This window comes from Dermochelys coriacea, chromosome 19 (genome assembly GCF_009764565.3).
Source record: "Dermochelys coriacea isolate rDerCor1 chromosome 19, rDerCor1.pri.v4, whole genome shotgun sequence".
In the NCBI taxonomy this organism is placed as follows: Eukaryota; Metazoa; Chordata; order Testudines; family Dermochelyidae; genus Dermochelys; species Dermochelys coriacea.
In genome coordinates this window covers 13,329,197-13,344,921 of record NC_050086.2, presented here as the reverse complement: position 1 = coordinate 13,344,921, position 15,725 = coordinate 13,329,197, and the positions used below count along the sequence as shown (strand labels likewise).

Here is a 15,725-nt window from a genome sequence, read left to right as displayed (position 1 = left end):
ATAAACCGGACGAGAGCCCCAGAGCTCTTGAGCTCTGCCCCCCCACCATCACACCATTGCACTCATACATTTGTAAAGCTCTGTCATAGACCTAATTGCTTGCCCCACAACTCCTTTTGGGAGGCTGTTCCAAAACTGCACCCCTCAGTGGTTAGAAACCTTCTTGTGATTTCCAGCCTGGTTCATGGCCAGTTTATACCCATTTGTTCGTGGCCTTTAGCTTAAATAGCTCTTCACTCTCCCTGCTATTTACCCACTAACATATTTACAGAGAGCCGTCATATCCCCCCTCAGCCTTCTTTTCGCTAAACTAAACACACCAAGCTCTTCCAGTCTCCTCTCAAAAGACAGGCCCTCTACTCACTGATCCTCCTGGGTGCTCTTCTCTGCACCTGTTCCACTTTAAATTAAACTTTACGGACGATGGAGGACCAGAACCGTAAACGGTTTGCCAAACGAGGCCATACCACCGGGGTCCTGTCAAGCTTAACCAGTTCATGTTTGTGCAGCAATTTGAACATGCAATGCATTATCTAAGAACTAAGGACCCAATCCACAGTGATGTCATTGGTCTGCCACCTCCCAGCACCAACACCGCAACATTGCGACATACAAGTTTGTCCCATCAGAGCAACTCAAAGCAGGTCCCTCCAGACCGACTTGAAGGTGTCTGGATCTAGCCAGCTGGTCAGCGCTATACATGCAGGAATTCCTTCCTGAGCCTCACATGCAACTAATGAATGCCTTGAAGCCTGAATTTGATTAGCCTTATCAAGTGACAGCAATGAGAAAATCACACATTGCAAGAAGTGCCTTGGGGAAAGCATGCTGGGGTTTTTAGGGTCTCCCCTGGCACATGGCACATTGTCCAGCCACACCACACGCACCACAGTCCGATTTCCTTAAGCCAGAGGAAGTTGTTAGACGGTAAGCTCTTTGGGAGTGCATCATTCTGTGTGTTTCTGAAGCACCGAGAACAATGGGGTCCAGATTCTGACTGGGGCCTCCAAACACTACCCCAATCTGAATAGTCAATGCAATGAATCAGATTTCTGTCTGAGAACCAAATATTAATCACACCACTTTGCTCTCCTGCAGAAACATCAGCACAGGCTTCACAAACATCAAATCATTAACCCTCACTGCCCAACCACTACTTTGTGAGCCAAGCCTGTATTATTTGTCCTTAGAAGGGGAAACTGAGGCACTGGGCGGTGATGTGACTGGTTCCAGGGTAGGTAGTACAACAGTGGCAGAACAAGGACCAGAAGGAGTCCTGACTTTCAATCCGCTTCTTTAACCAAAGAACACTTCTGGGAGCTTCTATGTGCTGGATACAAATTTCAGTTGCATCCAGAAATCCCTGTTTCAGATCATTACAAATTGCTTATTTCTCCAGGTCTTTCCTTACCCTTTTTTCTCTCCCCATAGAAGTAGAACAGCCTGGTAGTAATAACAGCAACATTCATGGATCAGAATAAGAGGCAGAAAGTGGAAGGAAATTACATGTTTTCTCCCCACCCATAATATCGAAATGATTTTCAAATGAGGGTTCTGAGCCCATACAGCAGCTTGTCAAGCAGCCCTAATGATTATAACTAACCATGATTTGTCCAATACATAAAAGAGGGGGCAAAAAGATTCCTGCACTTGAAACAAGTGAACATTAAACAGTAATTTCACTGGGGGATTTCAATAGTCCAGCCTGTGGGACACCAAGGAATCGGGAAATCAGCCCTGCTATGCGCATTGTAGCAAGTGTCAGAAAGCAGATCTCACCATTATTCCTGCTTCAGCCTAATGGGGTAGGGACAGGGATGGAGGCATTAATGACTCTGGGGGCATACGCTCTACATTAAAACAAGAGGAGATCGTCTACACTGATCAGGCTGGGCTGCTGCTGTACAAAGGAACACAGTGGGTGTCTATCACAGGGCGAGAGTAGAGGAGAGAGAAGCACTCAGCACAATAGCAAGGGGTGGATCTGACATTGTCCTGCAGCCAGCTGTGCTGGACAAGGAAAGACCTGGGTTTGCAAAGGGAGAGCCGCCTACAAGAGCAGATCTGGGAGGGGCGAGCCCAGTATGCTGAAAGTTTCCTGGACTGTCTAGTAAATGGCTGACATGGCCTGGTTTTGGCCTAATTTGTTTCAGGGTATGACATCCCGGGAGCCGCCGGGGCGAGAGACTCACGCCACGCCATGGGAAGGCTGGGGTGCCGTGCCTGCTTGTGTATAATTTGGACCCGGATCCTCAAAGGTATTTAGGCACCAAACTCCCAGGAGAGTAAGGCACCTAAATATCTTTGAGGATCTGGGCCCTGGTGCCTCATGAGACGTCTGACCACAAACTCCCATTGTTCAGATGAGTGCTGTTAGATGTCTGCAGCATCCCACACTTGCAGAAATACCCTCAGGCCGGAGTCCCAGCAATCTGCCCCCAAGGTGACCTGGGAATCGAGCTGTCTGACTTTGCCCCGCCCCACCCCTCAGCTACGTCAGAGGTGGGTGTGCGAGGCGGGGTGGGCAAAGGGGATAAAAGCAAGGAGGAGCAGGCAGGATTCCCTGACCGCTCCCCAGCTCTCACCTCATACTCCTGCTTGAAGCCATAGCCTTCCGCTGTCTTCATCTGGTTGATGTGCTGGAGGAGATCGGCCACTCTGACGGCAGGGTGGAGCTGCCCGGTGTGGTATGGGGAGCCTTTGCGCCCACACTGGCGCCGTGGGGAACCTCCAAGCAAGCTGCTGGATTCGTTGACCACACTGCTGCGCTGGTCACCTGGGAGCCATGGGGGACACACACAGGAGGAGTTCAGAAGACGACATAGCGGGCTGGGTGCTCCTGGTTGATTTGCTCAATCTAAGCAGAGTTGGGCTGAGCTGGTACTTAGATAGGAGATTGCCCAAGGACGCTCAAACTTAATCCCATGCACCACTACAGACTAGGGACCGAGTGACTAGGCAGTAGTTCTGCAGAAAAGGACCTAGGGGTTACAGCGGACTAGAAGCTGGATAATAGTCACAGTGTGCCCTTGTTGCCAAAACGGCTAATGCATTTTGGGGTGTATAAGTAGGAGCATTGCCAGCAGATCGAGGGACATGATCATTCCCCTCTATTCGGCATTGGTGAGGCCTCATCCGGAGTACTGTGTCCAGTTTGGGCCCCACCCTACAAGAGATGTGGAAAAATTGGAAAGAGTCCAGCGGAGGGCAACAAAAATTATTAGGGGACTGGAACACATGATTTATGAGGAAAGGCTGAGGGAACTGGGATTATTTAGTTTGCAGAAGAGAAGAATGAGGGGGGTTTGATAGCTGCTTTCAACTACCTGAAAGGAGGTTCCTAAGAGGATGGATCTAGACTGTTCTCAGTGGTACCAGAGAACAGAATGAGGAGTAATGGTCTCAAGTTGCAGTGGGGGAGATTTAGGTTGGATATTAGGAAACACTATTTCACTAGGAGGGTGGTAAAGCACTGGAATGGGTTTCCTATGGAGGTGGTGGAATCTCCATCTTAGAGGTTTTAAGGTCAGCTTGACAAAGCCCTGGCTGGGATGATTTAGTTGGGGATTGGTCCTGCTTTGAGCAGGGGGTTGGACTAGATGACCTCCGGAGGTCCCTTCCAACCCTGATAGTCTCTGATTCTATGAACCTGCTGCAGGGGGTGCTCTTGCCATGTCGGACTCTCTGTTGGGGTTCTGTAGAAGTACCCCCTGGAGGAGCAGCTGTCGCTACCCCTTTGGAAGGGCACAGTACAAGCATCAATGGCCAGTGTACAGGGGGCTGGGCACGTAACGGTATAAAACTAGCACCGTAATACTTCAATATGGCCTAGTTAAGGTGGGGAGCAGCATGTTAATAAACAACTGCTTTGATGAGGCCAAACTGCGCTCTCAGTCCCTTCTGGAGCGATTGCAAGATTTTAAGGCCAGAAAACACCATTATCATCTTCCTAGTCAGAACTCCTGCACAACACAGGCAAAAAAGCAGCCCCCAGTCACTTCTCTCTGAAAGCCGCACCTTTCCAATGTCTCAGAAAGATATCTGGTCTGGTCTCAAAGACTGAAAGGGATAGAGAATCCAGCGCTCCCTGACATAGATTCTTCCCATGGTTAATTATCCTCACAGCTGAAAAGGTGTGTCTTATTTCTAGTCTTGATGTCAATGGACTTCACTGTTATTACTTGGTTAAGTTACTCAATATTGACACCAATGTAAGTGAGAATAGAATTTAGCCCATGTGGTATCTGGGCCAATTCAGCATTAGTCCGTATTTTTTCATGACGAGCCAGCACTGCCCTGCTCGTTGATTAATTCTCAGGATTCCCCAAACGCTCCCACCCAAAGTTCTGAGCTCTGACCTTGCTAAGAGTACTCCTGTTCAGTGCAGAGCATTCTCTGGATGGCAGCATTGTTTGCCTATTGCAAACAAGCATCTTCTCTACAAGATTGAGTTCTGGCTATGGTTAGCCTAACTCTTCTAAACAATCCTTTCTGTTCATCCATAAAGCTCCAGAGTTCCTTGCATCTGCTAGAAGATGCCAAATCACCCATCCAGGTTTCCGCGGTTTCTAGTGCCTGCATCTCGGGGGTTATGAAAACCTAACAGAGGGCTAATATGTTAACAGAATGCAGGAAACCCCATACATGAAATAGTGCAGGAAGCATGCAAAGAAAATCAGAAGCTTTTGGTAAATGTCTTAGTCCCTGGTAAATGATCGTCTCAGCTTTTGTGAAGTGAAATGACACCTATTGAATGGACCTCAAACATGTCATTACACTGACAGGAGAGTGACTGTGAATGGAATATGGCGATGCGGGTGAGGGGAGGAATGAAACCTGGGTGATATGAACTGTAGTTTTTGATGATCTGTAGGACATTGAACACAATTAAAATTAATGATGATAATAATTTGCAATTATGCACACTAGCTCCTTCCAGCGAAGGACCCTTACAACCATTAACTAGCTGTGCTCTCACATCACCCCGTGAGAGCGGGAACTATTATTTACTCAATTGACAAATGGGGAAACTGAGACACAGGGGTTGCGGGGAAGGTCACACAGGAGGTCGGGGACAGAGCTGGGACTGAACCCAGGAGTCCTGACTCCCAGCCCAGCATCTAACTACTAGAGAAACCTCTCCCCCACTTTATTTTCCAGGAAGGAAAAGGTGGAGGAAGCATGCCGAGCCTGGTGCCTGAGCTGGGGACTCTGGGGTCTGTTTTAGCTGGGAAGGTTGATTGAGAATGTCAGGCTGTGCCAGCGCTTGTCACCGCAGGCAGTCTCATCTGGGCGTCATGTGTGTTTTCGACACTGGTGTTTAGAGATTTGGGATGGGGCTATTTTCTTCAGTTAGGGAAAAAGTCGGACTCCTGCGCACTCTAGTGCCTGTCTGGCCCAGACCCGCTCTCTGTCAAGCAGAGCGATGGCAGGCGTCCTCATGAGCAGGGAGACCGCCTTCTTTCCTCCCCAGCGCTCCCCTAAGGGGCACAGGTGAGGTCCCACTCCCTGATATTAGTAACAGCTCAGTCTCTATATCAGCATTCCCTTCAAATGCTGTAACGAGCATCATTTCTGGTCTCTGATGCTACAGTCCAGATTCTGCTCTCCCATTTGCCAGTGTAAACTCAGAGCAACTACACTGAGGGTGCCGGAGCTACATCAGTGTAAGCAGGAGCAGAATCAGCCCCCGTGTCTAACATCACAGAAGCCTCTTTCTCATGCATGGCTGCCCAGAAATGAACCTAAATCCACTCCTGGCAGAAGCTAGATGCAGCTCCATTGACTCCTGCACGTGTAAGACAGCGGAGAGTCTGGGCTGCAGCCTCTCAGATGCTTGGAGGAGAAAATGCTCATATGAACCAGTCTCATTAAGAGCATTTCAGAAGCCATAATAGGGCAGTAGCTCAAAAATAATACACCTATCCAGATATATCAAAGGAGGAAAAGGTTGCCCCTCTGGGCTTCTATTATCTGTGAGACAATGCTGGGAACCATATTAATCCTGTCTTTGCACAGGGAAGAGGGAGCAAGGCAGCATCTTGAATTTATAGTAACAGATGTTATTAGCATATGGTTGAAACTAGGGCATAGAACAAATTATTTTATAACTAAATCAGCCTAGAAATGCATACACCAGTGGGTGTGAAATTATCAGTCTCCCTCTAACATGAGCACAGTGTACTTTTCACCCTGCAAGACTCACGCCTATTCAAAGTCAACAGAAAGCTGTCCGTGTATTACTCAAGCTCAGCATAAGTTAAAGCCTGGATCCAAATCTACCCAGCTTAGGCCAGGATTTCTCAGAATTCCAGTTTGCATTCAGATCTCTGTTTTGTGAATGGCTCTCATTCACACTGGGACCAACCAAAACCACTGATCACAACATGGAGCAGGGGGGCATGAGAGCCAGATCTGAATTTTGCAGCTCAGACCCCACCTACCCACTTTTTCCAGTGGGTTACATCTTGAAGGAGTTTTGCTTATTATAGACATGGCTCTACACATACGCATGAGTTCGCTTTGATGAGATTGCTGCCCTGGGGATATATAGAGGGCCAGGAAACCCTTTCAGTGTGCAAGGTACCTGCAGTCTGACTGAAAGGGGTGCAGGTATCCACAGGCAGACACGGGCTTTCCAGTGCCAGGTAAAAAATGAGTCAAGAGTCCCGGTGGAGGCCTGCCGTCGAGCTGATCTATTCGCATGGGCAGTCGCTGGTGCCGGGCACCATAGCCCTGCAGGCTGTACAATCTGTGCAGCCCCAGTGGATGAAGATGGCATTACAGCGACTGTAGCCCATGCTGACTCGTTGAACTGATGGTTTTGGGGAAGAGCCTCGTTAGGGGAAATCTGACTCCCATCTGGCAGCATGAAAGAAGCTGAGAGGTAGCACTGTCCAGGAACTAGAGCACTGTCCAGGACCTCAGAAGACCTGGATTCTCTTCCTGGCTCTGCCACTGATCTGCTGTGGGACCTTGGACACTTCCCAGCTCTGTTTTCCCTCCCACTCTTCATTTGGCCTATTTAGATTGTAAGCACCTCAAAGCGAGGGTTGTCTCTCACTGTGCGCGTCCAGTGCCTAGTGCAATGGGGCCTGGATCTCAATTGTGGCCTCTCGGGGCTACTGTAGCAATACGACAAGCTAAGTTCAGTGGAGGAGCCCTGCATAGGCCAGATGAGAGTGGGGTCATGATTCACAGTCAATGGGAGATTCGTGGATGGAGCAATGGTGATAGCCTGATGCCCTACCAAGATCATGGTCCTGCAGCTCAGATTTGTGATCCATTTTTAGCACCATGTTATTGTTTAAACGAAACCTAATTCACTTTGTTCTTGAGCACTTTAGCACGCAACTCACTGCATACGAAGATGCCTCTGAGTGGAAGGGCAGGACAGACAGCTGCCAAACCATTCTATATAGGATATTATACCACATCCATCACCAGATCTCTGGGCACCTTCTTGCATAGTCCTTACCCCTGTTGCTGCAGTTGTGCGCATCCATGAAGGACAGAAGGGGGCCCAGCCAAGTCTCGTCCTCCTGCAGGGTGCTCGGTTCTGTGAAACTCCGGTCGAGTGGCGTCATCATGTGGGGTCTTCTCGTGGCGGGAGTTAATTGTAGCCTTGGTCATGTTGATGGGTTTCCTATAGGAGAGTTACAAAGGGGAAAGCAGACACATGTAATGCTCAAGCCACATTGTTATTTCCAGACACATGCTCTGATTTACAAATCATGAGCCGGATTTTCAGAGGCAGCCTCTGATTTCGCAGTGGCCTATTTGATAGCCTTTCAATGTCTAGCTGGCTGATTGCTCGCATAGCATTAAGGGTTCTAAATATGCCCACAATTATCTGTGCAAAGATGCAAAATCAGACCCTGAATGGAGTCCCTGCTGAAAATCAGGGCTACCACCTAAAGGTTCATGAGCAGCTAATGATTCTGAGGGCTTGGAGTTTCGGTGGGTATGCCTGCACTGCAAAGAAAAACCTGCCGTGCCAAGGTTCAGAGCCTGGGGCACCTGCCTCGGGGCTGTGGGGCTAAACACAGCAGTGTTGGCCTTCCTGCCTGGGCTCTGAAACCTGGTGAGCAGGAACATCTACACTGCTATTTTTAGCCCAGTAGCCTGAGCCCTGCAAGCCTGAGCCACTGACCCAGGCTCTGAGACTCAGTGCAGAAGGTTTTCCTTCACCATGTAGACGTACTCAGCAAGTGCTGAGCACTGGCCCTGTGAAAACCAGGCCCCATTACAGTGGTCTCCCAGAATCTCCAGGCACTTGTGACTCTGTTGGCCTATTTGCTTAGCCAGTTCACAACAAAGGTAAATTGGAAAATGGTGTTCAGCCTTGGATCCAGCCATACACCGAAATCCCTGAAAGCACAGAGGCCCAGATCCCAAAGGCATGTGGGCTCCTAAATTTCATCATGGACGGTAAGGAGCCTGTTCCTTTGAGGATCCAGGTCTGAGCACTCAGCAGCACCCCATTAAAAGGTGACATTTTCCGAAGCACTTAAATGACTTAGGAGCTTAAATGCAAAATGTAATCCAGGGGAGTCTCCTGGCACACTCTGTACTTCTGAAATTCAGCCCGCTGATTTGCATGCCTACATCAGGACACCTGAGCCTAACTTTTAGGGCCCCATCCTTTAAAAATCTTTACCTCATGCCTATTTGATGGCCTTCATGTCAGGGGACCCGCTGGCACCACCCAGGACTGATTTTCACAGATGCTCAGCAAGTGTTGCCCCCCAGGGACTCCAGTTTAGCCCATCTGCAAATCAGGCCGTATGTCTGACAAGCTAGGTTCCCAAAAACGAGCCTCCTAAAACGAGGTGGGCGCTGTGCTGACCAATATTGTCACATGCACACCCGTTTGGTCTGTTTCCATCTGTTAGCTCTTATCCTATACTTGCAAGCTCGTTGGGGCAACCTTTTTGTTCTGTGTTTGTACAGCACCTACGCAATGGGACCAAGACTAGGTCTCCCAGGCTCTATGGAAATACAGATCATAAAAAATCAAGAATCCCTGGACTTAGAAATGGAAAGGGCCCCGGAACTCACACAGCCTGGGCAGAATTATGCCCTGGGCACATTTCTCAGAGCTTGGACCAGTGCCATTATTAGCTAACACTACTCCTCTGACACAGGCTCCTGTAAATCCTGAGCTGTGTTTTGCTCTCCGCATTCCAAGTGGAAGGAAGATGCAAGCCTAAGAGACAGGCTAGTGTCCCACTTATGCCTCCTTCTCCTCGACTCTGCAGTGCTCCAGATTGCAGCTTTCAGAACTCCTTCACTGGCCCCCGGAGGCAGGTAGAGGAGAAGTTCTCTGCCATGGGCACGGAAAACATGCACTGATGTCTCCTTGGCCAGCAGTTTACAAACGAACAGAGTAGGACTGTGAAGTATCCTGTGTCATTAGGCTTTCTGTCTGCGCACCCATGCTGGCAAACAGTACTACTTCCAGCCACAATGCCCTTTCCTGCCCTGGGTCCCACAGTGTGTTAACGACCTCCCATCCTCAACCCACAGCACAGAGGGGTAGAAAATCATTCAAGGGCAGTGGGGTCAGACCCACTGACTGGCTGTTGCAGGGGACACCCTGAGACCTCAAGGAGCCAGGCTCAGCCACCCCCCATTACAATCAAAGGCCTTCTTTTCTGAACAAAGGTGACCGCATTTGCCAGGTTTCCGGTTGATGCACAGAAGACAGTCAGCACAGGTCAGCACAAGCCCCGCTCTGGGTTGTGGTAATCTCTGAGCACATGGAGGGCATCGCAAGTATCCTCCCAATGCAGCTCATTCCCCACAGAACATGCCTCCTTCCAGAAGTCACTGTCCGCCCTTGCTCCTGTGGGTGACTCCTTCCCCTGCACCCCGGCAAGGCTCCAGTACAGCTTGTGCCAGGGCCCAGCTCGCACCCTGGCAGGCAATTATTGCCATCAGCCCCTTCCCTGGAGCACAAGGAGCTACTGGTGAAAGCTTCCCCCATCCACTTCCGACTCCTGGGGAGGTTGGAAAGAAGCAGAAGCTTCCCCCAGCCCTTGTCTTGATAAGTTTCTGCCCATATTCTCCAGGCCTTGGATTGCCTGTAGTGATATTATTGTTGGGGAAAGCATGGCCAGCAGAACAGGAATGCAATGGGCAGAGAGGCCTTCTGAATGACTCTGGGCATGCACAGCTGGTGTTGTGCCAAGCAACACTCACTGTTACCCTGTAGTCTGACTGCAAGAGGAGTTATTTTTCACCCACTCATTCTGGGGCACATGCTACACACTCAAGCACCAAAAGCTGGGGCAATCCAGCCGCTGCTGCTCTGGCCCTTCTAGCTTGATACAGAATAAACATGGGGGATGGGAGGCTTCAGAGACAGGATGTTACAAGATGAGAGGTTGAACTTCAAGTTGGTTGAAAAATGGTGTCAGCGTTGGGGGAAGTGCTTCAATTGTTTCTGGTTTGCAGGGTTCAAAATGGAGCATGATTCTCAGGTTTGCCACATTTTTAAGAAATATTGTTGAGGGGAAAAAATCAAAATTGATTTTTCCTCTCCCCTCCCTCTGTGCCACAAGTGATGTAAGCATTGGAGGGTTCCCACCGCCACCTGGTTTTCATTTTTCTTCGCCTCTGTCACTTTTCCCACATTGAGGACGTCTGGGAAAAATTACAGCATGGAAAAGAAAAAGGCAAAGAGATAAAATGAAATACAGAACGTAAGCCCTGATCCGCCACCATTTACATGCATGCTGAGCATTTACTGTCGAGAGCAGCTCCACGTATCTCCACGAGAGTACTCCCAGGGGTAAGTTAAGGATGTGTACAAGTCTTCGTAAGATCAGGGCCCGAGGTGCCATGGATTCCATACATTCACTGGTTAAAAGAGGGGACCTGACAATTCAAAATTTTAAATTTTGCTGAAAAAACAGAACTTTTTTTAAAAAAAAGATACAGCTTTTTGCTAACTGTTTTTTGTTTTAAAAAAGCCAAATTTTGGTTTAAAAAGCAAAATTTTTTTGACCAACTCTAGTTTGCACCAAATAAATAAATAATTGGGCTTCCCGGTCCCAGAGCTAGATCTAGACCTTGTACCTGGCAAAACTACAGATCAGAACCTCCCCAAATCGTAGATATTCAAAATCCAGATCCATGTTTAAATGTTCAGTCTGGGCTGCCCATCAATTCTAGCGAACCGGGGCTGAGCCTGACATACCATTGTGGGGAGGGGAGTTGTTTGACTCACTTCACTGGATTTTACGCTCTTTAGCCTCTGAACCATTCTGCAATGATCCCCTGCAACAGCAGCTGTAGACGGACAATAATGCCAGCTGCAGCTTCCCCCTGCCAGTGAGCTTTGCCAACAAGAAACTTCCTCCCAGGAAGGAGAGGCACAAAAGGACCGCTTGTGATACAGCAGCTAGCTGAAGTATCAACTGTGCTCCACAATGAAATTGTAAGGGTTGAAAATTACATTACACTAGAACAAGCTTTTCAGTTACACCCTCAAGGCTTTTTGCATTAGAACACTTACACTGTAACAAGGCTTCCCCCTGCAGTAGTTACAATGTAACACATCCATCGCCTCCCCCTCCCAGCAGTAATTACCATTATGTGATCACCACGCCCTCCGCCCATGAAGCATTACAATGTAACATGATCCCCCCTTCCAGTAGTTATATGTAACACGCCTTTGAGTTGCCATTACAATGTGTCAGATAAAGCCAAGGCCAAAATAAAAAACATGAGGGGGTCCCCATTTATCTCGGGGGAAAACTGCACTGGATTCAGGAGATAAATTAGGATCCTCCAGCCAGATTTTCACAAGAGCTCAGCAGCAGGTTTTCACATGCTCAGCAACCCACAACAGAGGCCTTTCCAAAAGACCTGCTCTCAGTTAGAAAAGGAGTACTTGTGGCACCTTAGAGACTACAAAGTTATTAGAGGTTTCAGAAGTAGCAGCCGTGTTAGTCTTATTCGCAAAAGAAAAGGAGTACTTGTGGCACCTTAGAGACTAACAAATTTATTAGAGCATAAGCTTTCTGTGAGCACAGCTCACTTCATCGGATGCATTTGGTGGAAAAACAGAGGAGAGATTTATATACACACACACAGATGAACATGAAACAATGGGTTTCATACACACGTAAGGAGAGTGATCACTAAGATAAGCCATCACCAACAGCAGGGGGGGGGAAGGAGGAAAAACCTTCCATGGTGACAGCAGGTAGGCTATTCTTTGTGACTTTGTCCTGACCCATAACTATTTCACATTTGGTGACAATGGATACCTTCAAATCAGCAGGCACTGCGATGGGTACCCGCATGGCCCACAGTATGCCAACATTTTATGGCTGACTTAGAACAACTCTTCCTCAGCTCTCGTCCCCTAATGCCCTACTCTACTTGCGCTACATTGATGACATCTTCATCATCTGGACCCTGGAAAAGAAGCTCTTGAGGAATTCCACCATGATTTCAACAATTTCCATCCCACCATCAACCTCAGCCTGGACCAGTCCACACAAGAGATCCACTTCCTGGACACTACGGTGCTAATAAGCGATGGTCACATAAACACCACCCTATATCGGAAACCTACTGACCGCTATTCCTACCTACATGCCTCTAGCTTTCATCCAGATCATACCACGCGATCCATTGTCTACAGCCCAGCGCTACGGTATAACCGCATTTGCTCCACCCCCTCAGACAGAGACAAACACCTACAAGATCTCTATCATGCATTCCTACAACTACAATACCCACCTGCTGAAGTGAAGAAACAGATTGACAGAGCCAGAAGAGTACCCAGAAGTCACCTACTACAGGACAGGCCCAACAAAGAAAAGACCAGAACGCCACTAGCCATCACCTTCAGCCCCAACTAAAACCTCTCCAATGCATCATCAAGGATCTACAACCTATCCTGAAGGACGAGCCATCGCTCTCCTCAGATCTTGGGAGACAGGCAAGTCCTTGCTTACAGACAGCCCCCCAACCTGAAGCAAATACTCACCAGCAACCACACACCACACAACAGAACACTAACCCAGGAACCTATCCTTGCATCAAAGCCCGTTGCCAACTCTGTCCACATATCTATTCAGGGGGATACCATCATAGGGCCTAATCACATCAGCCACACTATCAGAGGCTCGTTCACCTGCGCATCTACCAATGTGATATATGCCAGCATGTGCCGCAATGCCCCTCTGCCATGTGCATTGGCCAAACTGGACAGTCTTTTACGTAAAAGAATAAATGGTCACAATCAGACGTCAAGAATTATAACATTCAAAAAACCAGTTGGAGACACTGCATCTCTCTGGTCACTCGATCACCAGACCTAAGAGTGGCTATACTTCAACAAAAAAGCTTCAAAAACAGACTCCAACGAGAGACTGCTGATTGGAATTAATTTGCAAACTGGATACAATTAACTCAGGCTTGAATAGAGACTGGGAATTGATGAGTCATACACAAAGTAAAACTATTTCCCCATGTTATTTCTCCCCCCACCCCACCCCCCACTGTTCCTCTGATATTCTTGTTAACTGCTGGAATTAGCCTAACTGCTTGTCACCCATGAAAGGTTTTCCCTCCTTTCCCCCCCCTGCTGTTGGTGAGGCTTATCTTAAGTGATCACTCTCCTTACAGTAAAAAGAAAGGAGTACTGTGGCACCTTAGAGACTAACAAATTTATTAGAGCATAAGCTTTCGTGAGCTACAGCTCACTTCATCGGATGCATTCAGATGCATCGATGCAGTCGATGAAGTGAGCTGTAGCTCACGAAAGCTTATGCTCGAATAAATTTGTTTATCTCTAAGGTGCCACAAGTACTCCTTTTCTTTTTGCGAATACAGACGAACACGGCTGCTACTCTGAAAACCTCTCCTTACAGTGTGTATGATAAACCCATTGTTTCATGTTCCTCTGTGTGTATGTATATAAATCTCTCCTCTGTTTTTCCACCAATGCATCCGATGAGTGAGCTGTAGCTCACGAAAGCTTATGCTCTAATAATTTGTTAGTCTCTAAGGTGCCACAAGTACTCCTTTTCTTTTTGCGATACAGACTAACACGGCTGCTACTCTGAAACCTGCTCTCATTTAGGCAGAGCCAGATTTCCACGAGTGCTCAGCGCCCTGCAGATCCCACTGGGATGCGTATGGGCTGAGCACCCATAGGTGACAGCAGACTTTCAAAAGAGCCCAGCACCTAAAGTCAAATTTTAGAAGGGTCTTAAACCTTGGGCTTGAGGATTTAGGCCAATCGCTGACAGAGACATTAAAAGCAAGCTGCGTTCATACCGCGCGTCTAGTTTACAGTGGGATGCAGTGAGGGAAAGCTTCAGCAGTGGGGAAGTGGCAGAGACTTTCCCCGCTGCCTCCCCCTGCCAGAGCCTTTCCCTGCAATCTTTTCTTGCAGCAGAGGAAGGCTCCGCTGCAGGACACTGCACTGCTAAAAACGGCCAGACGGCACAGCTTAGGTGAGCAGAGAACCATGTAGGGTTGTACTCCAGCACACTCCCTTCAGGCATTTCTATTCACCTCATCTAGACTGCCATTTACACCCACGCTAGGGGAGCTGTGCGGGTGTGTACAATGCACACAGCCAAAAAAGTGTGTGATGTAGACAAACCCTCAGAGAGGATAACGCAACAGCTGGACCTGGGATTGATGGTTCCTGTGTTCCCATAATGCTGAGCCCTTTTGGAAATGGGTCTCTGTATGTTTTCTATGCCATCTGGAAGCCTGCGAATACTTCGGGAGCATTTTAACAAGCCAAAGAGGCACTTAAAATTTACTTGACAGAGAAAGAAACTTGCTGGTGCAGAGAGCACAGAGCGAGAGAGAGAGAATGACAATTACTTACGGGTAATAGGAATAGGAATAGTAGTTCCTCCTGGCAAGCGTGCAAACAAAGAGAACAGCAGAAATTGCATAAGCAGGGTTTCTCCGAGTAATGAAGGGGAAGGTTTATTTGGAATCTCAGATGACAACAGCCAAAGATTGCTCTAGTCACCATGCAGTGGATGGGTGCTGAGGCAGGGAAGGCAAGAGAGAGCTGGGGGACGACAGAAAAGAAGGGAGTTGCTGGAAATGAAAGGCAGCACATCTGCATGCTCACAACTGGCCTGAGGATATGCAAGAATCACCTTAGAATAAATCATTCTACTCAGGACAATAATGTGAAGCACCCTCCCCCCATTCTCCTCCCCCACCCATCCAATGAGGCCAGGCATGTTCGAAGGGTCACAGGCATGATCTTCTTATCTTTTTCTTGTGGGAACTGGCTTGTAACAGGGCAGCGAGAACAGGTTCTTTTGGAAATGCACTCGCCCTCAGGGGAGCCGTTTCTCACCAGCTCTGGCCTCAAAAAGAACCTGCCGATTGCATTAGCTTTTCCTTTTTTGGTGGATGATTCTCCATCTCCCGCAACACACTTGTGTCTCCACACCTGTTGTGTTCTGGGAGTGGGGTGCAGGAGAGACACAGAGCTCCGGTATAAAGAGCAGTGTGCATCCACACACCCATCAGGCAGCAGTGTGTGCATGCACACTCCTGTTATATTACAGGAGTGGCAGCAGTACATGCACAAACACACACATTATAAGCCTGCTTATATAACCTTTTAAAACTATTTCTCTCTAACCATGATGCCTATTCACCAGCCTTCTGCTCCCTCTTTTGTCTCCATTAGGAGTGCAGCAACAGGACTGCCTCTCTTTCTG

At 48.3% G+C, this 15,725-nt stretch overlaps 1 protein-coding gene across 1 annotated transcript in view; it reads right to left on the bottom strand.

The window, feature by feature from the left end:
• Positions 1 to 15,725, bottom strand: part of PTPRU (protein tyrosine phosphatase receptor type U) — a 313,843-nt gene that overhangs the window by 50,336 nt on the left and 247,782 nt on the right. Inside the window, 4 exon segments of the mRNA XM_043506197.1 lie at positions 2,586 to 2,776; positions 7,478 to 7,592; positions 7,594 to 7,645; positions 14,867 to 14,896. Of these exon segments, the coding sequence (XP_043362132.1) occupies positions 2,586 to 2,776; positions 7,478 to 7,592; positions 7,594 to 7,645; positions 14,867 to 14,896 (388 nt within the window).